Below are 22,500 nucleotides of genomic sequence, written 5' to 3' on the forward strand. Positions count from 1 at the left end.
TTCCTTATTTGATGTTGGGCCAAAAGCCCAGAAAAAAGCGGGGCAAAAGCCCAGAAAAAAGCGGGGCAAAAGCCCAGAAAAAAGCGGGGCGTCGATAGGATTGACATCAGATCACAGGGCAGCAAAAAAGAGCTCAAGGGATTATCGTGATCGCAAAGCACGGAATAATTTCCCCAAGGCCATCGATATTATCGAACAAGAAAAATATTCTCCTAGTAATAATCTGTTTCCCGTTTCCCGTTTCCACGTTCACCTCCAAACCAAAACCGCACTCTCTCGCTATCTTCTGTTCATCTTTGGGACTCAACACAACGATGTCTGCTATATCCAATTCGTTGATTTTAACGAAAACCCCTGAACTCCAGTTATCAGCTGGTAATCCTCACTCTCTGATTTCTTCAGCATTTGATCTTGTGTTAGATTTTCGTTGTTAAGTACACAAGCTCCCCATTTGTTATTTCTTATCCTGTATTCTTTTTTCTTGTATCGATTCAATTTTAGCTGTTGCTCCTGAGTTTCTTTTCCAATTTACACATCTTAGTAACACCCCTCTCTCCGGTTTAATTTTGGGGATGATCTTGTAGTGCGGGAGATTTAGGACTTGTGTTCTCGATTTTTCCATCGCGAAATGCCCTCATTTCCATCGGTAGATATCGGGTTTTCTTCTAATTTGTATATTGAGTTACAGCGAGCTTCAAATGTTAGCTACCTGCTACTTTTGACCATCCTCTTAGCTCATAAATCGGTTTTGTGTTCTATGTAGAAACGGCCTTTTCTAGGAGAAATTTGCGAGGGGAATGTGTATTTTCCTCCATTTTGGTTCCGTTTATGGTGGGCTGTTTATTCTTTCTTGATGATGTCTAAAGGCGCTATTAATCTTATCGTTTTTATTACATCGTGATGATGTCTTGATTTCCAAATTAATGAAATTTTTTGTAATTGTTGGAACATTGAATTATGACTAGTAGGTAGTTGCTCTTATTTTCATAATTGGGAAGAACTAAGGAGAGTGCACATGTATGTACCCATAAATTGTATTTTCCTGCCAGGATCAAATCTGAGAACTGCTGATAAACGATTTGGGAGTGTCTCCCCTACCCGCTTGTTACTCAATCCTGGATGGGTGGGAAAGGCCAAGCTTTCTACATTTAGGCGGCCACTTTCAGTTCAAGCTGCATATAGGTATAATCTTTGAAATCACTACTAAAACAATATGCCATTTAGTCATCTCATATTATAGCATTACAGTCTAGGGAGTCTATTTTTGGAAGAAATTATTATCGATCACTACATTGAGAAACTATTTACGTGGTAGGAATGCATGTTTAGAATCTTTGTGTGGGTAGGCTTATCATTGGGGTGCACAATAACTGGAAAAGGAACTGCCGTGCTGAGCTGAACTGAATGTGTTAATCTCAGGTAGTCAACAACCATGAACATAACTAATTTTTAGCTGGTTCAAACAGATTTGCAACCAAAGGATGAGCCTGTTTGGTTTGCTATGCTCGAAACTGAGTCTCGTTGATTTGGTCAAAGACTGATCAAATCAACATAATGAAGGCATGTAGGTTTCCTACCCAAAAGAAGGGGAAAAAATAATAATGAATGTGTGTACTCATCCCATTTTAGATAACAAATTCAAATGAAACAGGTGTTGAATTTGATCTGTTTACTCTGTATGATTACGGTCTGGATTTGTGCCTCCCTATGAGATTTGGCCTTTTGCTCCTAAAATATTTTGGGGGATCAGTGTTTAGAGGCATGGCCAACATTTTGTGGAATTGTAGTCCATTCTCTCCTTTGGTTAATTTGGAAGGAGAGAACAAATAGGATTTTTAAAGTCAAGGAGACTACGGTGGATTCTTTTTGTAATCGTGTACAGCACTTAGCATTGTGGTGGTGTTCCAAACACACGAGCTTTTTTTTTGGTTGTAATTTTAGTCTTTTGATGATTACTAATGATTGGAAGGCTCCAATGGTCTATTTTCGTGAGGGGGATTTTTCTTCCCGCACTCAGGTTGTTTCTCTCTCTCAATCTGTCTATAAAGCATCATTCATCATCCCCAAGCCTAGATTGTTTCTCTATCTCTTTGTTTATAAAGCCTCATTTCTTATACCAAACAATTACTAATTAATAAATAAACAATAACTCTTAGGGTTGAATAATGTCTAGCCTGTAACAATTGTTAATAAAGCTTTTCCGAGTGGAAACTAATAATAGTATTCCTATATGTTTCAAATGGACATAGCACAAGTTGATGTCTATTTTATTGTATATGTCTTGATGGGTCCGTCCTATATGCTTCATTTGAAATACTCTGACGGCAGTTTATTATGCCCCTTGTGGCAGTGATGGTGGACGGTCAAGCAGTGCAGGCATTTTTATTGGAGGTTTTGTATTGGGAGGGCTCGTAGTTGGTACGCTTGGCTGTGTATATGCCCCTCAGGTTTTTAACTTTTTTCATCTCTTATCCAACCTCTAAATTGGACATATGGGAAATTTCACCTAGTATATCTGTTACTTGTGTGCTATGGTTACTATCTTAGGGAAGGTATGTAGAAATATGCACAACTATTGTCTCTGAGCTTCAAGTGCAGAATCCTAGTCTTGTTATGACTGAGAGTTGATCTTGTGTTTGAATTATAGATTAGCAAGGCACTTGCTGGAACAGACCGAAAAGATTTGATGAGGAAACTTCCCAAGTTCATATATGATGAAGAAAAAGCCTTAGAGGTGCAAAATCACTCATCTCTTTTTATTTGTTGCGAGTGATCTTGTGAATGAACATTTCATCTTCACTTGACATTCATTTACCCAATCGTGGATTTTATTCGTAACATTGCACTTTCTTCTTAAATACCATAAGTTGGCAGAATGATAATTGGAGCTTGGGAAAGAAAAGGGTTAAGAGGGAATGAGTTCAAATCATGTGGGCACCTACGTATGATTTTAAAATTCTGTTAGTTTTCTTGGCAACCAGTTGAACTAGGATCAAGTAGTTGTCCCATGAGATAAGGTGGCTCGAACATTTGCAGATATAAAATAATAATAATAATAGTAATAAATATATATTTTTTCCAACCTTCATCAACTTCTCATCAAAGATGCTAAAATGTGTTCGTGTAACTTCAGTTTTGACAATTCTGCGTGGGGGTATTTGAATTTTGCATAAAATTTGTGTAGTATAAGGTCAAAAGAGTACATAAACTGGAATACGAATTTATATGTATGGATTTACTTATCCTGGGATACGAGTTTTCTAAGGAGCACATAAACTCATATCACATGAATCTAAAACAGTTCTTCTATAGTACATACTAATTTTAACAAATTATAAACCCACCAAAAAAAAAAAAAATACAGATTACTGATTCAATTGCACAATTCAAATAAGCTTATCGACTAAATATCCCACTTTCATTTGGTTTTTGAGATATGGTTTGTCGGTATTAGTATAAAATATGACTATAATATGTTGTATGTATGTAGTCTAGAAGATTAGCAAGCTTGTGGATCAGGATAAGCAAATCTACACCCATCTAGATTATACAAAACTAATCTATGAACTAAAACAGGGCCCTTTCCAGTAGGATTTGTCTTAAATTTTTAGATAACAATATTTTGTTTTTGATTCTGGATTTTTTTCTTTTCAACTCTGAACTTTCTTTATAGAAGAAATATAATATTACGTGCTTTTCTTTAACAGTTCCTGTTCGGTTTTTGATGTGCGAACATGTACTTGCTTTTTATTGAAATTGCAGAAAACAAGAAAAGTGCTGGCACAGAAGATTGAACAGTTGAACTCTGCCATTGATGAGGTTTCTTCTCAGCTCCGCACAGAGGATTCCCCAAATGGAGTGGCCGTAAACTCTGATGAAGTTGAACCTGCCATTTGAAAGTATCGTTACCTTGGTTTTCACCGCCCACGATTCCGGGACTAAGAATAATAGTTAATTTTCTAGCTATTATCTTTGATTTTCTGTCTTAATACGTTTGGAACCGAACTTTGATGTGCATTACACATCATCGCGTAATGTGGTGCTATGATCACTCAGATGCTCCTTCTAAAGTTGAATAGTTTGTAGAAGAGCATTCTTGCTGTTTCCTACTTTGTAAACGAACAGCCATTGTTTTGTATTTGAAAATCACATATTTCATTCCTTCCTCTTATTTGCATTTTTTAAACTTGTCTGGCAGTCTTAAGCCAAATGATCCCTTGTTGCTGGGGCGTCCATTTTGCCTTCCAGCTAAAAACTAAATCTTAACAGGGAAAAGCGAGGTAGCAAAGCTTAATATTTAAGGTTCATATTTGGTTTTTGGCGAGATTCTGGAGATTACAGGGGAAGAAATGGTGGAACCTTGGAGGAGAAAAAAACCAAAGAATGAAACGTTATTATTTAAGCAAAAGTCAGGTTGGATCGAGTGAAGGCACTGGCCAATGTCTTCTCTGTATTTGCTGTTCCAAGCCAAGGGCGAAAATGACGTGGATGGATAGGCTATGACTCATTAACTTGGAACAATGAGAGGCAGACATTAGAGAGGGAAACGTCGGTGACTTGTCAGACTGAACAGGTGCCAGCTTGGACTACTACCAACAATCCTCTTGTAACAACATATAGCTTGAGGGCATTATTGGAAAGTTACATAGGTGAAAGATCTGTGGTTCAGAGGCTTCCTGAAATTGATAGGCGAAAAAGACTGCCTTATCTTATGTATCTGCCCCTCGCAGCTTTCTCACCACAAAACACTCTCTAGATCACTTGATTGCAAGTTGCCACAGTCCTTCCATCTATGATTAAAAAAGGGCAGCTTCTGTATAACCCAAATGCCAATTTCAGAGTTCTACAATTGATATACATTTGTGAAGTGGAGTTACGTAGCCCCTGAGTTAGCAGCCATGGCCACTCACGCAGCTCTGGCTTCAACAAGGATCCCCACCAACACAAGGCTTCCTTCCAAGACTTCCTATTCTTTCCGACCTCGATGCTCATCCAAGGTTTGTCTCTTCATCTCTCAAACTACTTAATGGTAGCTGATACTTCATTAAATTGTCCTCATAATTTAGTTTTGAATTTGCAATGTGCAGAGGCTGGATGTTGCTGAATTCAATGGGCTTAGATCTGCTTGCCTGACCTTCTCTAACAATGGCAGAGAAGGATCGCTCTTCGACGTCGTGGCTGCTCAACTGACTCCCAAGGTTCTTCCTTTTCCCTTCGTTTTGTGGTTTAAAATTCTAGATGATTTCATGGGATGAAAAGAGATCGCAGTAGTTTGAGAAATTTGATATAGTTTGAAGAAATCTATATGTTTGACTAATCTTAGTAATTATGAGCAACTCATCTTGATCGTGGTTCTTACTAACAGAATAGAAACATTTTCTTCATACAGGCAGTAGGATCATTTCCGGTTAGGGGAGAAACAGTGGCTAAACTCAAGGTGGCAATCAATGGATTTGGACGTATTGGCCGAAACTTCCTGCGGTGCTGGCATGGCAGGAAAGACTCGCCTCTCGATGTTGTCGTTGTCAACGACAGTGGTGGTGTCAAGAATGTAAGCAATATATATCTTCTCAATACATTGATCAAGTGCCATTTTCAAGGATTAATCTACTTGAACATAGTTAGCAAAAGTCTCGCCACTTAAGATGAATTATACCAAAAATTTCAGGCCTCCCACTTGCTAAAATATGATTCCATGCTGGGAACTTTCAAGGCAGAGGTGAAAATTGTAGACAATGAAACCATTTCTGTTGATGGGAAGCCAATCAAGGTTGTCTCAGGCAGGGACCCCCTCAAGCTTCCTTGGGGCGAGTTAGGCATTGACATCGTTATTGAGGTAGATTTAAGTCCATCCCAATCAATTATCAGATTATCCGCCCCGATCAATACCAATATCCATGGCCTTCGCAGGGTACAGGAGTGTTCGTGGATGGCCCAGGGGCAGGGAAACACATCCAAGCAGGTGCAAAGAAGGTTCTCATCACTGCTCCTGCAAAAGGTGCTGATATTCCAACATATGTTGTTGGGGTAAACGAAAAAGATTACTACCATGATGTTGCTAACATCATTAGGTCAGTAACAGTTTCATTCTTGGAGCTGAATTTGTTTTTGACCTTTGAGCTGCTAAGTAATTGTTTTTGGTTGGTTAGTAAGCTTCTGATTGTTGAAGTTTTTAGCTTTTGCTCTTAAACTTTTATGCAGCAATGCTTCTTGCACCACCAATTGCCTTGCTCCTTTTGTGAAGATCATTGATGAGGAATTTGGTAGGCAATCAGTTTCATTTTGGGCAACGAGCATTGTTTCCCGATTTTAACCACTTGGTGTTTGATTGAATTCAGGCATTGTGAAGGGAACGATGACAACCACTCACTCCTACACTGGAGACCAGGTAAAGAAAATATATGAACAATTAATTACATTATGAATGTGTGTAGAATCCTATGGCATTGATGATTTTTGAGATAGAGGAAATCTTATAACCTCGAGTCACGTTTTGGGGGTTATGCAGAGACTTTTGGATGCATCACACCGTGACTTGAGACGAGCCAGGGCCGCAGCTTTGAACATTGTCCCCACAAGCACTGGTGCAGCAAAGGCCGTATCCCTTGTGCTGCCCCAGCTTAAGGGCAAGCTCAATGGTATTGCACTTCGTGTGCCTACTCCAAATGTTTCAGTTGTTGACCTCGTTGTGAACGTTGCGAAGAAAGGCATCTCCGCAGATGATGTCAATGCTGCCTTCAGAAAGGCAGCTGATGGACCATTGAAGGGCGTGCTAGCCGTGTGCGATATTCCTCTTGTTTCTGTGGACTTTAAGTGCACTGATGTTTCCTCCACAATTGACTCTTCATTAACAATGGTAATGGGAGATGATATGCTCAAGGTGGTCGCCTGGTACGACAATGAATGGGGATACAGGTGAGGACTTTCATTCATGGGAATGGATGATTGATTCCCTTCAACATTATAAACCAACGTATATGATGTTTCATTAACTTTTTGTTGTCTGCAGCCAAAGAGTTGTGGACTTGGCTCATTTGGTGGCAAGCAAATGGCCGGGAGTGGGATCGGGAACAAGTGGAGATCCGTTGGAGGACTTCTGCCAGACTAACCCAGCTGATGAAGAGTGCAAAGTTTATGAAGCTTAGGCATCATCATGTCTTTTGTTGGTTGCTTTGAGTTTAGGTCGTTTTTTAGCATTGCTGTACAATGCTTGTTTAGAATTCAAATTCAAGGAAGAGACTTTTTATCTATCCATTTGTAAAATTTGAAGACAGTGTTCTAAAGCTGCAATAACCTTTGAAAAGGGACAAAAATGAAGGAAAAACATGAACCACCCCCTTTACTACACCTTTTTTCCTCGTATTTCCTCTGCAAATTAGTCCATTTTGTTCTTTTAGATGCTTTCCTCTGATTTCTTGTTCTAAACTTTTAAGTGTACAAACTGGATTTAGACAGACTTAAATGTATTGATGAGGAGACGAAATTAATAAACCTGGCTGGTTGCTTCAATTTCTGTCTACAAACTTCTCAAGGATTTACCTCCAAATTACCATCATTCTTATCATTTTCGGACGATTTCTCAACTTTCCTTCGTTTGCTTTGCCTTGGTTCTTTCTTCTCATCAAACAATGACATGATTCGTCGAAGACGATTCGGATGCGATCCACTACTGCTAGACAGATCAGATTCTTTTGAATCAGAATGGTATAGCTGACGAATAATCTGAAAGCAGTATATGGCAAGGGCAATGAAACACACTGTCCCACAGATAAGAAAGAGACCCCAGAAGCTCTTAAGTTGAAGCGAGTCTGATTCGAGATCTGTACTGTCTGAGGTGCAAGCACTTTTCACAACCCATTTGTCGTGTATCCGTTGCAGATCGCCGTTCTCGGATAGCTGCAAAATGGCAGTTGACATGTCTATAGCCAATGGAGAGTCTCGTGGGAATGCCTGAATTACCAAAAGGAGCAACAGGAGAATAGTTATTGATGTGTTCAATTTATCAAATACTAAATAAGAACGAAAACACTCACGAAACCCCAGCCGCTTTTGGTAAACTCTTGACCAACAACTCTGAATTTACACTCTCTAGAGATGAAATTTTCTACATATAGAAGTTCATCAACTACAGCAGCGACGCCTCCCTCCTTGCCAGGGCCAAGATCAAGTGCCTTGGCATATTCTTCCGGTGATCCAAGAGGAATAAGCCTAGATCTAGACACGTTCAGCTCCTCACTCAGATAACGTTCAGCAAAAGATCCAACTTGGAAACCAATCGGTTCATCAATTTCCCTCAAGGTTTCTATTCCTGTGATTGGAGAATATAGCTGCTGCACCGTGAGAATGGATGTTAAGCTTGCAGTGTAGCTAGAATTTATAATCAAAACCACAAACAGCCATATGATCAGCACGAGGCGGCCGAGAGTGCTAACTGTGTTCTCCTCTGCAAAATAAGTAGAGAATGAGTTACATTACAGATGATAAGATTACAGTGACAATAATCAAGACTGAAATCATGATTCTATTTCCACTTACTATGGGCAAAAAATAGAGTTGAGAAGCTAAACCTGCAAAGTTCACAAGAAATAAATGGATCAGCAAACAATTTAATGAGATATCAGCGGGAAAGAGGAGAAAAAGAGTATGGATTTGAGTAATCGGCCTGTCCTAGTTGTCTAGTTCGACATAAGAGTAGGGACACACACAAACTCTTGGGATGCACAAGATCAAAGACAAATTACATATATCATGAGCAGTACAAAATGCCACCTTAATCTCCAAAACACATTTTTTCCATGCCAATCTCAGATATATGGGATTCCATAGTCTATTGAAGTAACCTTTTGCCTACTTTATGAAATTGTGTACAGCAGTCTCCTGTCACTTCGTTTTCATCTTACCAGTAAAACAATGACACTAACCTATCAAAATGGCGAGATATAAGCAGCATTTTGTACCTCTCTCGCTGCTTTTCTTTTTCAGTGTGTAAGTGACAAACTCAAATATGTTAATAGGATGAACTATGGAAGAAGATCTCAGACAAGGACCTAACCATAAAATTGTAATGCATTGTCTTCTCGGTGGGCCTCGGAATTCATCGTTCGTCCTATGCTCCAGAATCCAGACGACTATTCCGATAAAAAGGAAGAAAGCAGCAGTAACCATCCACATGGCTGGAGAAAATGGATGCAAGAAAGCCCAAGCACCAGTGTTCAGTTTTTTGAGTGGGGCCACAACAACTAGTCCAGAAGCAGTATATGGCAGAGTAAAATCCACAAGCCTTGTACGGCTTGTGACAATGGCTATGTCTCCAACAACGGCATCAAATTTCTGGTACACAGATAAGAATTAGCCAATTGAAGTAACATACAGAATTCCAAATTTAGATATGCGTTAATACTCACGCCAGTTGTTATCCCATATACAAGATCTGTGTAATTCGGATTCTCATGGCCATTGCCAAAGGCTATGAATTGGTGCGGGACAGCGTAAGGTAACAAGCTTACAGCAGCTGTAAACACATCAATGCAGAAACCTTGGAAATTGTCGGACCCTTTGATTTGTGATACAAACTCCTTGAAACTGGCCCGAAGTGGCACTCCAATGTTTAGTAGCTTCCCGTTGTTTGGGAACACCCATCCTCGAGGCTTTTCCACTGTATTTCCTGGCCATATAACCTCGTACAGCTTCTGATTTGCGTGTGAACGGTTAGGTGGTTTGGAATAGAGTATCTCAGGATCTTCAATTGATAGACCAGAGTAGTTAGACCAGTAGCCAACCCTTCTTGACCCAGTCCCGATAACGTTAATAATATCATATGCAGGATGAACAAGGGATCTACCAGAATCGAACTTAAGGGCACCCGTCAAACCAACAAGGTCACTCTCCAATATGTTATTCAGCAGATGATTTCCACCATCGAAGATAGTCATAGCTTCAAGATGAAGATCACCGTTTCCATTGAAATTCAGCCGGGAATCATTAGAATGTGTAATGACCCCACCTTGATTAAAAAATTTGTCAATGGCATGAGCAACCACCCAAACAGAGTCATAAGCATAGAGACCATAAGCATTCAGACCTAAAGAGCCACCAGTTAACTTATTCCACCTGGAAACAAAAGCTTTCTTTTTATTTGACTCTGCTGTGTGCTGGCGTAAAGAAAGAACTCCTTGCATCGAGTCCAAGGTCTCAGGAGGTGGGGGAACAACACTATCTAGTAGAGACGAAAGCCAATCAGTTGCTATCCATACATATCCATTGCCCATCATTTGAAGGGATTTAGCCACTGAAAAGACTAAAGTGCCTAATTTGGGGTTCACATGGAGAACCATAACTCTTGATTCCATCAATGCAATCTTAACAAGTTGATCCATAACTTGGACTTGGTTTACCGCAGTTTCGGGACTAATACCCACCTTGTATGTGATTTTACAACGTTTTTCAGAAAGTTTATCATCCAATGCTGCAATACCATTCCACCCATAATCATCATCGACGTATATAGCGATAACCTCTTTCCAATCATAGTACTCAATAATCTCAGCAACTGCAGTCATTTGAAACAAATCACTCTGTGCAGCCCTCACAAAAAAGGGAAACTGAAGGGCGGAGAGAGTAGGATCTGTAGCTGAAAATGAGACTAGAGGAACTTGGAACTCGGTTGCAATTTGGGATGAAATGTGGGCAACCACAGAAGATTGGGGGCCTATGATGGCGACGGTTGCATTCTCCATAAGTTGCAAAACTACAACAAATTCATGGTTAGCTCTAGTTTGGGATTAGATGGAAACTCTTCACCAACACACACAAAACTAAAGCAGTAAAGAAAGAAGGAAGGGATTACCTTCAACCATGCCTAAGAACCCACTACAGTTGGAATTTTGCATTTGTAACCAAAGGTTGGTTGTGGGAAGAATGGTAGGATCCGCATTCACATCTTTCACAGCTTCTTCAATGGCAATCTTGGCAACTTTTCCAATGGTAGAATCAAAAGAAAAAATAGCTCCAATGTTCACAACCGATGGTCTTGAGGAGATGTTCTTACCAAGCCCAACAGGGAATATACCACAATAAAGAGATAGCAATGAGAGAAGCCAAATGAAACTCATTTGTGCTTCTTGCCTGAGAAGTCTGTGGCCTGCCGCCAAAACAGGGGATTTTATCAGCGTCCAGTTTATGAAAATAAAGAAACTCCCAGTGAAACTAGCCGCTTCTGTCTATGTAAACTCTAAATGAAATATGATATGAACCCATTAAATCCTACTACAAAAAGAACTGGTAGAGATAGAGAGATAGAGAGACAGAGATCTATCCATCCGTTCTCTTATTAGCTTGGGGTGAATCAGTTACACGCAGAACCAAGAAAAACTTAAATATTAAGCATTCACAATGAAGCAGACCCGGAATCCAATTCCTTTCTCTCTGCAAACTAAGAAGGAAAAAACACCGCCCAATATGAAGGCCACTAAACTGTTCCCTGAAGATAGGTATTATTCTACTGAAACAAAACACTCCATACCATATGCCCCCAACTCCCAGAAACAGCTTGATTGAAATGGAGATTCAACTATCCTCAAATTTAAGTAAGAAGGGATACAAAATTGGGCTGATAAAGTAGCAAGTAACAGAAAATGAACTGATGACGACCCGAAACAGTCCGACGGGAGTGGAAATTCTGCTACTGCATTAAAACTTCACAGAAGGGTACATTCCTCGAAGAAGGAATGAAGAAATCGAAAACTAAGAACCTGAATCGAAGCTGCGGCAGTAAGAAACTGCTACTGAAAGGTATGGGAACGATTGGTAGACGAAGTATACGGTGGATGCTAAATCAGTTGCTCGTATGGCGGAACAGAGAATCCAGAACTTCTGAAATTAGTGGATGAAGCTGGCGAACACTACTACGGCACCGTGGCGGAACCACGTGAGAAATTGGACAGCAAAAAGCAGAAAATTCAATCACTCATAGATGAAGCAAAAGTTGTGGAGAGCGCAGAGTTCTTTTCTTGGAGGCCCAATCTTTGTGCGGCAACTTGATAAGACTATCCGCCATCGCCCCCGTCGATTCTCCACCGGTGGGCCCTTCCGCCCAAGTGGGCAGCTAATACTCAGGGTTAATTCTGGAAAACGTGATGATTAATTTCTTAATCAGTTTTAAGATCGACTAATCCCTCGGTTTAAAAGGGTTTAGATGGATTACTTAGTTACGTACTTTATCCGACAACTGTAGTGGTGCTTTTTTATTTAGTAGAAAGATCTTTTTAAGTCCTTTCTTGTCTTTTTTTTTTTTTTTTTTTTTTTTTTTTTTGTCGACAGGAAAATAAATAATTAATTAAAGCTACAATTTTGTAGAAGAAAGCGTGAACAAAAAGTATAATAATAATAATAATAATAATAATTCCACTTCATTTTTGTATGCCCATAGTTTTGACAAAATTAGTTCCTACTATTTAATCAACTCAGTAATCAAATTTAATAAATCTTCGTGTTAAATACTTTACTCCACTTTTAAAACTTTCTTACACGCTCTTGACTTTTCAGACCATGTTGTCTCTAATTTATTAGTATTTAATTTTTACTTTTTCTTCATCAAATAGTATTAATAATTTAATATCTTTAAAATCTCTCAACTTTTTATTTTAGGACTAATCCGTCTAAAACAGATTTTTTTTTAAGTATTTAATATTTTTAAAACCCATGGTTCTATTGGAATAATGTCCTAAAATATAATGGATTTGTTCTAAAATATAATGGATTTGTTCCATCGACTAACCTTAATTAATGGATTTAAGTACATGCCGAAGAAGTTAAAGGGGTCCAAACGAACTAAAAAAAAATTCTAACATTATTAAATACAAAGGGGTGGGGTAGGAGCAAAATCTATTGAACAGAAAAAAGTTGAATGATTTTATGCCCATACCCAAGTGACATGATAAGAAGCTTCGGAAGTACAATGTATTATTAATTAATAGTTTGATTATGTTAAAGTTGTCGTGTCCTGTTTTTTAACTGTTGTTTACAAGACAGCCTTAAATGATGTGGGATTTTGGAGTATGCAATTATTATTGGTATATGTATTTTAGTATGATTTTGTTATGGGGAGGATAGGATGAAACCAATTAAATGTTAGATGAGACTTGGTACATAACCAGGACAATGTAAAGAGGGTTTTGGGCCTAGAGGCTCGAAAGCCCATCTGGCCCAAAATGTAGCCCAAATGTAAGCCCATATCAGCGTTCTTTTACAGCTATAGTCGAGAGCAAACCCATCAGGGTTGAGACTAACTCGATGGAGATTGGAACTGTTTAGTGTATGGTGCAAATAAAGTGCAAAATTCCAGTTGAGCACTGAAAAGAGTCATCAAAAGAGGGTTAGTCAAGAAAATCATCCCAAAAGGGAATCACTTTCTCTCTTAGCCGCAACATCTGGTTGCGTCCAATCAGAGAGCACCACGTGTTGGGCTGTAGGATCTGTTGTCAAAAGAACAAGAAGGAAGGATAGCGCTGGACCGTCCGTTTGCCAGTTAAGAGATCCAAGGGCTGGGTGTCTCTGGCGGCAACGATCCACAAATTTCACACAAGGTCATGAGTCAGCCATAAAAACAACCAATAATAACTGATCACGTGTCGCCATTCGCGCACCTAACTGACAGCTACGAGATCCACCGGATAACCTGGAATCGCCGGTCACCAACCAAATACATACAAGTTAGTTCCCTCTTTTTTCTCCCTTGCACGTTCATTTCTTCGCTCCAAAAAAACCCTCCTCAAAGATTCTGCTAGTCTTCCCCACATTTTCTCCTCTTAGGGTTTCGTTTTTCTTCTAATTCTCCGACCACCACCACCACCACCACAAACTGCGAACCTTCTCAATTACGCGCCTCGTGAGAATTCTTCTCTTCTTTTTACGGATTCTTCTAAAAAATTATCGATTGTTCTTTCTTTCTTTCTTTCATTCTTTTCTAGTTGCTCGCATCTCTTTGAGACTTCTCGGACGTTTTTTTTAGTTATTCCACTTGGTTTGCTTTCTGGCTTCATAAAGCCTCTGCCCATTTCAGTAATATACATAAAGCCAGTTTCCCACTTTACTTTATTCGACAGCTTTTGGAGGATTGTGATTTCGTCGAGCGATTTTTCTGGGTTTTGGTTCTTCCGCACGATTTTAATATTTGGCTTAGTAGATCCGGTATTTCACATCGGACGCAAGGGAAGGGTGGCATATATTGCGGATGTTTCCTGGGTTTCTCATCCGTATTTTATAGTTCGATCTGCAGTTTGATCTGGGTGTCCTTGTGTTACTGGTTTCAAGTTATCTGGGTGTCCTTGGACCGGAGGCTGCGGCTTTACAATAATTTGGTTAGGTTGAGGTGGGTTTGTTCTTCGACTCATTGGTTGATCTGTACTCCAGACCCTGGCAGTAAGCTCTGGAACTTGCCACCACTAAATATTTTTTACTGGTCAGCGTAGTCTATTTTACGAGCTTCAAGGTCGGAAATTTGACATCTAAGAATTGCATCGTCCCAAGGATGCTGTTTGTGTTTCTTCTGAGATAAGGGTTAAAATCTGCTTTGTAGATAAATTTATGCCTTGGAAGTAATCATGGCTACGGGTATAGATTTTTCACCTCCCTTTGCCCTACTAGAAGGCGGCGGATACAGTAAGGACAATGTATCAGCGACAAATGACGAAAGTTCTGATAGCTTTAATAGTTTGAAACAGATGACCACTGGGAAACCTCCCCGACACCTCTCGGTTTCGCGGCATAGTGTGAGCTCTATAAAGCTGCTAGACCAAGCTGATTTAGTGAGTAATCATTGTTACATTTTCTATTTTGCGGAGATGCAGATCAATTCATTGCTTCCTTTTGAATTTTGTCTGTAATAATGTCATTTCAATTTCATGGGATGATTTGATGTTTGTGCATTGAGGTATAGTATAGTATAGCAAATATTTAAGTCTAGCTTGGCACAATGACGTTACGGGCATGGAGTTCTGGTTGCTTTCTTTTCCTTTAATAAGTAGCATGACTGGTATTTAAAACATTTTTGTTGTAAATTTTGGGAAAACCATTTACATCTACAGAGCTTGGATGCTGATACTCTTGGGAATAATTCGCCTGATGGGAAAGCAGGATTCTTACCTGTCTTCAGATCGGGTAGCTGTTCAGAAAGGGGACCTAAGCAGTACATGGAAGATGAGCACATATGCATAGATGATCTTGTAGAACACATTCATGCATGTGCAGATTTCACTTCTCCTGGAGCTTTCTATGGTGTGAGTATCCCTTTTCACCTTGATAACATTTTGACTTGTAAATAGTAACATTCTAGGTGCAATGTCCTTCAAAGCTGACAAGTCGTGACAATAATTATTCATCTGCCTATTACAATAAACCCATTCGATTCGTTAGAAAGATAAGCTTTGGCTACCAATAATTTTGTTAGTAGCAATGCACATGTAATTTCTCTGTTTCAGAAAGTGGTTCTCTTGGATGCGCTCTTTAACGTTGTACTTGGTGGAATTGATGTGTGGCAGGTATTTGATGGCCATGGGGGTACAGATGCAGCAGCTTTTGTCAGAAATAACATCCTTAGATTCATAGTCGAGGACTCCTGTTTTCCAGTTAGTGTAGATAAGGCAATTAAGAGTGCTTTTTTGAAAGCTGATTATGCATTTGCTGATGCTAGTTCTCTGGATATCTCCTCCGGCACAACTGCGCTAACTGCTTTCATTTTTGGAAGGTAGAGACCTCAAATTCTTGGCAGCTCTAATAGGAGTAATGATGGTTTGAAGAAAATTATTCTGTGATATGAAATTTGCTCTATGCTTGACAGTTTAAACAATGAATTTCTGTAGTATTTGTTTGAGACAGTGGGAAGGAATAGATCGAGGAAATTATAGAGAAAATAACGAAATATAAGAATGATAGATGGAGGAGGAATTAATGGAAGAAATTGGATAAGGGAAGATTCGTGGGAGGTATGTGACACGGATAGAAGCCAAACCATATCATAATAGGAATCATCAACTAAATGGTATTATATGAAAAATATGGCATAGTAGGCTTCAAAGATTAGAATCCAAAGATTCCTGGATTGATGTATGTTACATGAATTATTTAGTGCCCCCTTAGAGGGCAAGTTTCTTGGACTAACATTTGTTGTTCAAACACTGAATGCTCATCTGTCCAAGTTTGGTTTTAAAAGTCAAACGTGTCAACGCAAATTTTCATCGTTCAGCATGTGGTATTCTGAATCATTATCCAATCACTTCTTACTTCTCTCTTCCTTACAGAACAATGATTATTGGGAATGCCGGGGATTGTCGAGCAGTTCTGGGGAGGAGGGGCAAGGCTATTGAGGTGTCAAAGGATCACAAGCCCAATTGTGCATCTGAAAAACTCAGAATAGAGAAGCTCGGGGGAGTGATTTATGATGGCTACCTGAATGGTCAGTTATCTGTTGCGCGTGCTATAGGAGACTGGCACATGAAAGGTGCCAAGGGTTCTGCATGCCCGCTGAGTGCAGAGCCAGAGCTGCAGGAATTGCAATTGACGGAGGAAGATGAATTTCTAATTATGGGCTGCGATGGTCTTTGGGATGTGATGAGCAGTCAGTATGCTGTTACAATGGCAAGGAAAGAGCTGATGCTGCATAATGATCCTGAAAGATGTTCAAGAGAGCTGGTAAGAGAGGCGCTGAAGCGCAATACATGCGATAATTTAACCGTTATTGTAGTCTGTTTTTCTGCTGATCCGCCCCCTCGGATAGAAATTCCCCCAACTCGAGTAAGGAGAAGCATATCTTTAGAAGGGCTGAATTTGTTGAAAGGTGTACTGGACTGCAATTCATGATTTTAAAGGGAAAGAGATGTGGGAGTTGGTGTACATATAACATTGGTTTAGCAGACTGGGCTATGGTCTCTCACCCGACCTACCGATGCCCCTCATCTATTTGGCATTGGATGCTTTAACGAGGACAATAAAAAGGAGTCATGTTGGATTCGATTGTTTTTTTCTTTTCCTTTTCCTTCTGTTTCAATGTGATTTCGAATTCCATGCGTGTACAGATTACTGTTGTACCAGTTGGAAGCCCAAAAATTCATTTGTTTCCCATCTCTCTGCTTATGTATGAAATTCAGAAATTGGTGCAGCATGAACCTTCTCCTGACTATCTTTGTACGACAACGAAGCACGGCTTCATATATTTAGGAGCTGTTTTAATGTGTCTCAGTTTGTTGTTATTTTTGTTTATAGCACACCAGACCAGACAACGAACGATAAATAACACACTATCTCAATTGTGGTCAATTCCAATTGCTTTCGACAATTTTGCTTGTTTGTCAATTCACCTTTCATGAGGCACTCCATCAGAACTATAAGGACAAAGATTACAAGTTCACATTAGCCAAAGGGCTGCATAGTAACCACACGAGAATTTCAATGAAGGGTGCAAATTGGATGCCACTGTAAGAAACTTTGACAGTGACATGGCCATTCCAAGTATGTAGCTTATGGGAAAGAGCAACTGGTTTATAGCTTCGCTCTCGAGCCTATCTTAAGAATATTTCATAATTCTCCATCTGCTTCGTCATCATTGTCATTCAGCTGAGCACCGCTGCACATAAACAAGGTGGCTACTATTATTAAGTTTCACAAATCAGCAAAGATGGTCCAGAGATGAAAAGGAAAAGGTTATCTAAAACAGTGGCTATAATTTTAGTCATCACCTAGGAACCGCCATCTAAATTCTGAGGTAGGATAAGTTCATAGTATAGTCGATATAGTGCTTATGTAGATTTGAAAAATAAAAATCATTTTTGTGCAAGTATTAGAAGAAAAAAAAAAAAAAATACTGTTATATGAAATAGTTTAGGTTTGATATTATCATTTTAGATGTTCTAAGAATTAACAATTGTTCTGCTTTCTACATCCACGAATACTTGTTTTGAAATCTATCATGGAAAGAGGTCGTACGGAAAACTATTTTAGGAGGAGCAGCTAAGCAATATAATAATTAATACTATAACTAGCCCAGAATGAACATTTTTACCATAAGTTCGACTTCATAGTTAGATTAACATTTGAAAATGATATAAAAGCACTTTTCAGAGACGCACAACCAGGAAACAGCACAATAAAAATTACCTCGCCTTGCTGCAATGTCTGCTCAAATCATGGCATAGGACTTTGCTAACGTTACCTGCTCTGATAGATCCTTTCTTAATCAACTCTGCCAACTGCAGGTTCATCAATATCAAGAAATAGATTAGATCTGTTTAGAGGAAAAAAGGAAGGTATTCCTTTATGAGGCAAAACATGTCAACTTACATCATCTTCTGCTTCCTCTAATAACCTGTCTCATTAATAAACAACATTAGATTAGTAAAATCATACATCTAAATGAACCAGCTGGATTATGATCGCTGAATTGAATAACCATCAGGTGATATAGTCTCACCTTCCACAATAAGTTGATATGTCTTTTGAATAGGCACGAGCTTCTTGTTTATCTATAACAATGAAAACAATATATTTGCATAAAACAAACAAACAAAAGTAACTTCATATGCATATGCAGGAAGGAAGCTATAAATATCAGTTATCTACAAGAATGTGAAATTTTGGGTATGAACAATATCTAAATAAACCCAATCAAGGCCAAAACATATATAAGGCCATTTGTGATACTTGTTTCCAGCTTCGTTTTCTTTACTACTCTATGCATCGGGTGCATGACAGTTAGTTAGCTATAAAACATTCAGCAACTTTTTTTGTAAAAAAAATTATAAAAAACATTCAGCAACTTAAAGATTATTGATTCAGAACTCGTTGAAAGACAGACACTTCAATTTTCCACATACTTGCTAGGTTGTCCCAGTTATCCACCTTGATCCACTGTTGTCCAGTTGAATCTGTCTGCACCAAGAACAGATAAACAATTATCTCACGAAATAAGCTAATAATGTAATTTCTAATCAAAGATTCGGTTTCAAATGAAGTGTAAACACCTGCACTATGCAGATATCCATTTCTACAATTTCTTAAAATGATAGGCCCTCAGACTACAGTTCTAGATTACAATCCATATAAGATCAAACAGATAATTTCAATGAAGTACCTTATCAATCGTGTAATCTTGCATGTTTTCACAAAGCCCATCCAGGAGTTCGACAACTCGTAGCTCACTGACCCTGTAGAAATTTAAGCTCACAATTTACAAATATGCAGTTCATTCATATTTTAGAAACGAACTAGTAACAAAAAAAAAAAAAAAAAAGAGCATCCTGAAAATCGGGATGTTGGTTTTTTACCTGTAATCAATTACCTTCCCTTTACGCTGACCTTTAGAATCCAACCGATGTCTCATATCTAAATGATTCCTCGGTTTTTCCTATTTAAATATGTAATTACTGGTTGTTAGTGAAGCCACTTATACACTTCAGACCATGTATAACTGACCAAACCATAAACTCACATCAAACAAAGAAATTTTCTATACAAGTGTACATCGCCTTACATTGGAAAGTCCACGTTCTATCTCCTCCTGGGATCAATAAATACAGAAGTTAGATCCCCCTTTATATATCTATTGGATTAGCATCAGCGATGTTAAGCGGCAATACGATCAATTCAGCATCAATAAGAGCAATTACTAAGATATCAAATAAGAAAATGCAGATATCCACTGAGAAACGATACACATACAACCAAGTTGTGATCAAACTACAAGGCAATACAACACAGGAAGTTAATGCCACTCGAAAAAACACCAATTGACAGTGATCAGATGCAGGCACGCATTACATAGAATAAGCGAAAAGATGAAGGATTCTTAATATTCGAAAACCAAATCAAGGAAGGCAACAAAGAGAATTCAAAAAGGAATTGTAGGAGCGAGAAATTACGGCAACAGCATTGCAGGCGGCGCATTTATCATCAATGCAATCGACGACGCCGAAGTAGATCACTAATAACAATAGAACCCACGCGTTGGATTTCATGGTCGCTTGCGTCTGGTCCAATCGGAGCCTGAGTTTCACCTCCTCTCTCCCAACACCTCACACCGTTTGCAAATCTGAAGCGTCAACAAACAAAACGAAGGGAAAAAATGGCGGTATCCTTGACGAATGTATGGGCCTGGCTCGTGGATTACAGGCCTTCACACAACCGACGCCCACTAGCAGATGCCCGACTCCATATTGGGGCTCCATAATGACCCATCGCTTTAAACTCATCTTACAAAGTTTGGTAATTTTCTTGGGATAACCATTTTCATCCAAAATCTCAAAAATTTAATTAATATACTCTATTTGTTGGGCTTATTGTAAAAAGTCGATAATATAAAATAATTGATGGACAAATTCAAAACAACCTATAAAATATAATTATATGATCTAGGGCAGCAAATATGTATGTATAGAAATTTATGAATATGGAAAATATATTTATATAAACGGAAGTGTTTTAGTTCAAGCTGAGTTGAGTTTTGAGAATCTGATGAATTGTCGATGAAGGAAATACAAGATCCATCGCTGGATTCCCTGAACGAGTCAGGGGAGGAAGATGGAATTGAAGAAACGCAGCAAGAACAACAGAAGCAAAAACGACAAGAACGAGAAAGCATTTTGCTGCAATTTCTGGATTCGACGGATGATTATCTGAATCTGTTGGATGCATTGTCATCAACACTCCGCCAGGTACGCGAAAATTGATCTCTGCATCAATCAAACCCTAATTCTAACATAAGTTTGTTCAGTGCACTATACTGCTGTAGTTATGATCAACACCTTTAAGCGATGGTATTCTAGATTTTGGATTCCTAAAAAACAAATTGACTCAATTATGCTTCTGAAATGGTTGAAATTGAGGAGGTATTAAGCGTCTGGATATTTGCCATGGAAGAGTCTAATAGGATTCACTTCTAGGACTTGTCGGATTTACCGAAATAATGGCCGTAAACAATTCTCTGCTCGATTTTTAAGAATGCTTACTGAGGGATTGCTTTTATTCGCTATCTCTTAATTTCTGTTGGCTGCGGAAATGCTGCCTCTAACTTTGCGCATCCATTCGAGTAACAGGGATGGTTTGATTTGGCGAGCGCCCGACATTCTATGGGTACCTCTCGCGTAAGCACTGCATTACTGGACTTGAAAATTCATTCTGCTGCTACATCGCTGCGGGTGGACGAACGCGATGGTAATCTTAATCACCCCCTCTTCCCAGATATCATTATTGAAGTTTGAACCAGCTACGAAATTCTATAAACATTAAACCATCTTCCGACAAATGGAAGATTTAAGCCTAAACTTGAGAGAGTCTGATTATCATGTAACTACTTGATCTAGTTTACTGTTCCACACTTAATGATAAATGTTCTTTAAACATGCTAAGTTGGCAATAGTCTCACTTGGTAATGATATGTCCACTGAAGGTGGCTCCATAGGAACGCAACCATTCATTAACTTGCGGAAATGGACATCCACTGAAGGTGGAGAGTGCTTGGTGGAAGATAAATACAATGACAAATTGGAAAGGAATTCTGATAGTCCTCAGCTACGACAACGGAACATTTCTGAGCTTTCTGGTAGTTGATCCCATCTATTCATGCTTACAGAATTTTTTAACCCAAGTTATTTCCTCTTTTTGGTTCCTGTTCTTTGGAATGTATGTAAACTCTCTTCTTCTGTTCACTAGAAGATGATCTGGGGAGAAGTTCTACAAAGAAAGAAGATGCTCTCATCATTGATGATCAGGCGAGTGTTGGTTCCATTGACCTAATACTCTCCTTTTATAGACTAGTTGTGGCTTTTCCTTCTTGTTTTACGGTTCATATTTATTTGCTCTGTGATACTGGGATGGTAAAGAAGTGGACACCGACTCACAGTATTTTGATTGTGTTGTGTAGGTACAAAAGGAACGATCTCATACACTTTCAATGTTTGGAACTCTAGTTTCCCCCAAGCTCCGATCAGCTCAACTTTCATTTGAGAATGGTGAATTTCTCAATACCTGTATTCCTCATTAAATGGGGCGGGCGTGTGTGTGTGCTATATAGTTCAAGAATATGATACTAATACATATTCGCAATTTATTTTTTCGCAGCACTTGAAATTATTGTGGAAATTGCAAATAAGCGTTTGGCAATGTCATCTTCCTTCGATCAAGTCAAGAAAGGATTGGACGACGCATCCTCCTTCGAGCAAGTGAAGGAAGAACTGTAAGGCACCGCCGAAACATAACAATCATTTGTTTCCCTCATGGTAAATTGTTTTAATTACCTCAAAGATAGCTATGATAGTTGGTGGGATGATATCCACAGTACAAATTAATGGACCTGTTTGGTTTTGTCTGTGCACTCTCTCTCACCTCAAAGTTAGCTATGATACATGAACTCTGTATTCTTCAAAGAAGTTGTAGAAGAAATGGATTTTGCACCATATTCTTCGTTGAAAGAATAACTCGTTCTTTGTTTCTTACATCTCTATGTGTATCCAAGGC

The 22,500-nt window shown here is 38.9% G+C and overlaps 6 protein-coding genes across 6 annotated transcripts; 4 read left to right on the top strand and 2 right to left on the bottom strand.

Annotated features, from left to right (window-relative positions):
• The first annotated feature begins 210 nt into the window (after positions 1-210).
• On the top strand, positions 211-4,161 carry LOC111785280 (uncharacterized). The gene is made up of 5 exons (XM_023665689.2): positions 211-375; positions 1,050-1,182; positions 2,351-2,447; positions 2,648-2,734; positions 3,763-4,161. The coding sequence occupies exons 1-5, from the start codon at positions 315-317 to the stop codon at positions 3,895-3,897; spliced, it is 513 nt and encodes a 170-aa protein (XP_023521457.2). The 5' UTR covers positions 211-314; the 3' UTR covers positions 3,898-4,161.
• Positions 4,162-4,732: 571 nt separating this feature from the next.
• LOC111785270 (glyceraldehyde-3-phosphate dehydrogenase B, chloroplastic) lies at positions 4,733-7,347 on the top strand. The gene is made up of 9 exons (XM_023665679.2): positions 4,733-4,997; positions 5,088-5,198; positions 5,390-5,551; positions 5,669-5,836; positions 5,911-6,071; positions 6,202-6,263; positions 6,339-6,388; positions 6,509-6,915; positions 7,010-7,347. Exons 1-9 carry the CDS (start codon positions 4,899-4,901, stop codon positions 7,143-7,145), a joined length of 1,356 nt encoding a protein of 451 aa, XP_023521447.2. The 5' UTR covers positions 4,733-4,898; the 3' UTR covers positions 7,146-7,347.
• On the bottom strand, positions 7,314-12,142 carry LOC111785262 (glutamate receptor 3.3). Its single transcript, XM_087120989.1, has 6 exons — positions 10,847-12,142; positions 9,405-10,747; positions 9,053-9,330; positions 8,536-8,567; positions 8,034-8,443; positions 7,314-7,950 (listed from the first exon to the last, which is right to left on the bottom strand). Exons 1-6 carry the CDS (start codon positions 11,109-11,111, stop codon positions 7,528-7,530), a joined length of 2,751 nt encoding a protein of 916 aa, XP_086977115.1. The 5' UTR covers positions 11,112-12,142; the 3' UTR covers positions 7,314-7,527.
• Positions 12,143-13,723: 1,581 nt separating this feature from the next.
• LOC111788887 (putative protein phosphatase 2C 27) lies at positions 13,724-17,232 on the top strand. The gene is made up of 4 exons (XM_023669455.2): positions 13,724-14,804; positions 15,084-15,275; positions 15,537-15,742; positions 16,296-17,232. The coding sequence occupies exons 1-4, from the start codon at positions 14,601-14,603 to the stop codon at positions 16,852-16,854; spliced, it is 1,161 nt and encodes a 386-aa protein (XP_023525223.2). The 5' UTR covers positions 13,724-14,600; the 3' UTR covers positions 16,855-17,232.
• A 48-nt stretch (positions 17,233-17,280) lies between these two features.
• On the bottom strand, positions 17,281-20,257 carry LOC111788889 (uncharacterized). The gene is made up of 9 exons (XM_023669457.2): positions 19,908-20,257; positions 19,520-19,546; positions 19,314-19,393; positions 19,121-19,193; positions 18,864-18,918; positions 18,461-18,512; positions 18,331-18,355; positions 18,148-18,239; positions 17,281-17,617 (listed from the first exon to the last, which is right to left on the bottom strand). Exons 1-9 carry the CDS (start codon positions 20,001-20,003, stop codon positions 17,569-17,571), a joined length of 549 nt encoding a protein of 182 aa, XP_023525225.1. The 5' UTR covers positions 20,004-20,257; the 3' UTR covers positions 17,281-17,568.
• A 137-nt stretch (positions 20,258-20,394) lies between these two features.
• On the top strand, positions 20,395-22,480 carry LOC111788888 (coiled-coil protein). Its single transcript, XM_023669456.2, has 6 exons — positions 20,395-20,699; positions 21,081-21,198; positions 21,434-21,586; positions 21,697-21,755; positions 21,908-21,995; positions 22,105-22,480. Exons 1-6 carry the CDS (start codon positions 20,511-20,513, stop codon positions 22,221-22,223), a joined length of 726 nt encoding a protein of 241 aa, XP_023525224.2. The 5' UTR covers positions 20,395-20,510; the 3' UTR covers positions 22,224-22,480.
• The last annotated feature ends 20 nt before the right edge of the window (positions 22,481-22,500 follow it).

This window comes from Cucurbita pepo, chromosome 2, assembly GCF_057944985.1.
Source record: "Cucurbita pepo subsp. pepo isolate OVF chromosome 2, ASM5794498v1, whole genome shotgun sequence".
Classification (NCBI taxonomy): Eukaryota; Viridiplantae; Streptophyta; class Magnoliopsida; order Cucurbitales; family Cucurbitaceae; genus Cucurbita; species Cucurbita pepo.

Coding starts and splice junctions, on each gene's coding strand:
- LOC111785280 (XM_023665689.2), top strand. CDS start 315: ATGTCTGCTATATCCAATTCGTTGATTTTAACGAAAACCCCTGAACTC. Junction 1,183..2,350: donor TCAGTTCAAGCTGCATATAG/GTATAATCTTTG, acceptor CCCTTGTGGCAG/TGATGGTGGACGGTCAAGCA. Junction 2,735..3,762: donor ATGAAGAAAAAGCCTTAGAG/GTGCAAAATCAC, acceptor TTGAAATTGCAG/AAAACAAGAAAAGTGCTGGC.
- LOC111785270 (XM_023665679.2), top strand. CDS start 4,899: ATGGCCACTCACGCAGCTCTGGCTTCAACAAGGATCCCCACCAACACA. Junction 5,199..5,389: donor CTGCTCAACTGACTCCCAAG/GTTCTTCCTTTT, acceptor TTCTTCATACAG/GCAGTAGGATCATTTCCGGT. Junction 6,264..6,338: donor GATCATTGATGAGGAATTTG/GTAGGCAATCAG, acceptor GATTGAATTCAG/GCATTGTGAAGGGAACGATG.
- LOC111785262 (XM_087120989.1), bottom strand. CDS start 11,111: ATGAGTTTCATTTGGCTTCTCTCATTGCTATCTCTTTATTGTGGTATA. Junction 8,444..8,535: donor AACTCTATTTTTTGCCCATA/GTAAGTGGAAAT, acceptor CTTATTTTGCAG/AGGAGAACACAGTTAGCACT. Junction 7,951..8,033: donor CCAAAAGCGGCTGGGGTTTC/GTGAGTGTTTTC, acceptor TTGGTAATTCAG/GCATTCCCACGAGACTCTCC.
- LOC111788887 (XM_023669455.2), top strand. CDS start 14,601: ATGGCTACGGGTATAGATTTTTCACCTCCCTTTGCCCTACTAGAAGGC. Junction 14,805..15,083: donor TGCTAGACCAAGCTGATTTA/GTGAGTAATCAT, acceptor TTACATCTACAG/AGCTTGGATGCTGATACTCT. Junction 15,743..16,295: donor ACTGCTTTCATTTTTGGAAG/GTAGAGACCTCA, acceptor TCTTCCTTACAG/AACAATGATTATTGGGAATG.
- LOC111788889 (XM_023669457.2), bottom strand. CDS start 20,003: ATGAAATCCAACGCGTGGGTTCTATTGTTATTAGTGATCTACTTCGGC. Junction 18,513..18,863: donor TAACTGGGACAACCTAGCAA/GTATGTGGAAAA, acceptor TCATTGTTATAG/ATAAACAAGAAGCTCGTGCC. Junction 18,356..18,460: donor ATATCAACTTATTGTGGAAG/GTGAGACTATAT, acceptor TTAATGAGACAG/GTTATTAGAGGAAGCAGAAG.
- LOC111788888 (XM_023669456.2), top strand. CDS start 20,511: ATGAAGGAAATACAAGATCCATCGCTGGATTCCCTGAACGAGTCAGGG. Junction 21,199..21,433: donor GCGGGTGGACGAACGCGATG/GTAATCTTAATC, acceptor TGTCCACTGAAG/GTGGCTCCATAGGAACGCAA. Junction 21,996..22,104: donor TCAACTTTCATTTGAGAATG/GTGAATTTCTCA, acceptor ATTTTTTCGCAG/CACTTGAAATTATTGTGGAA.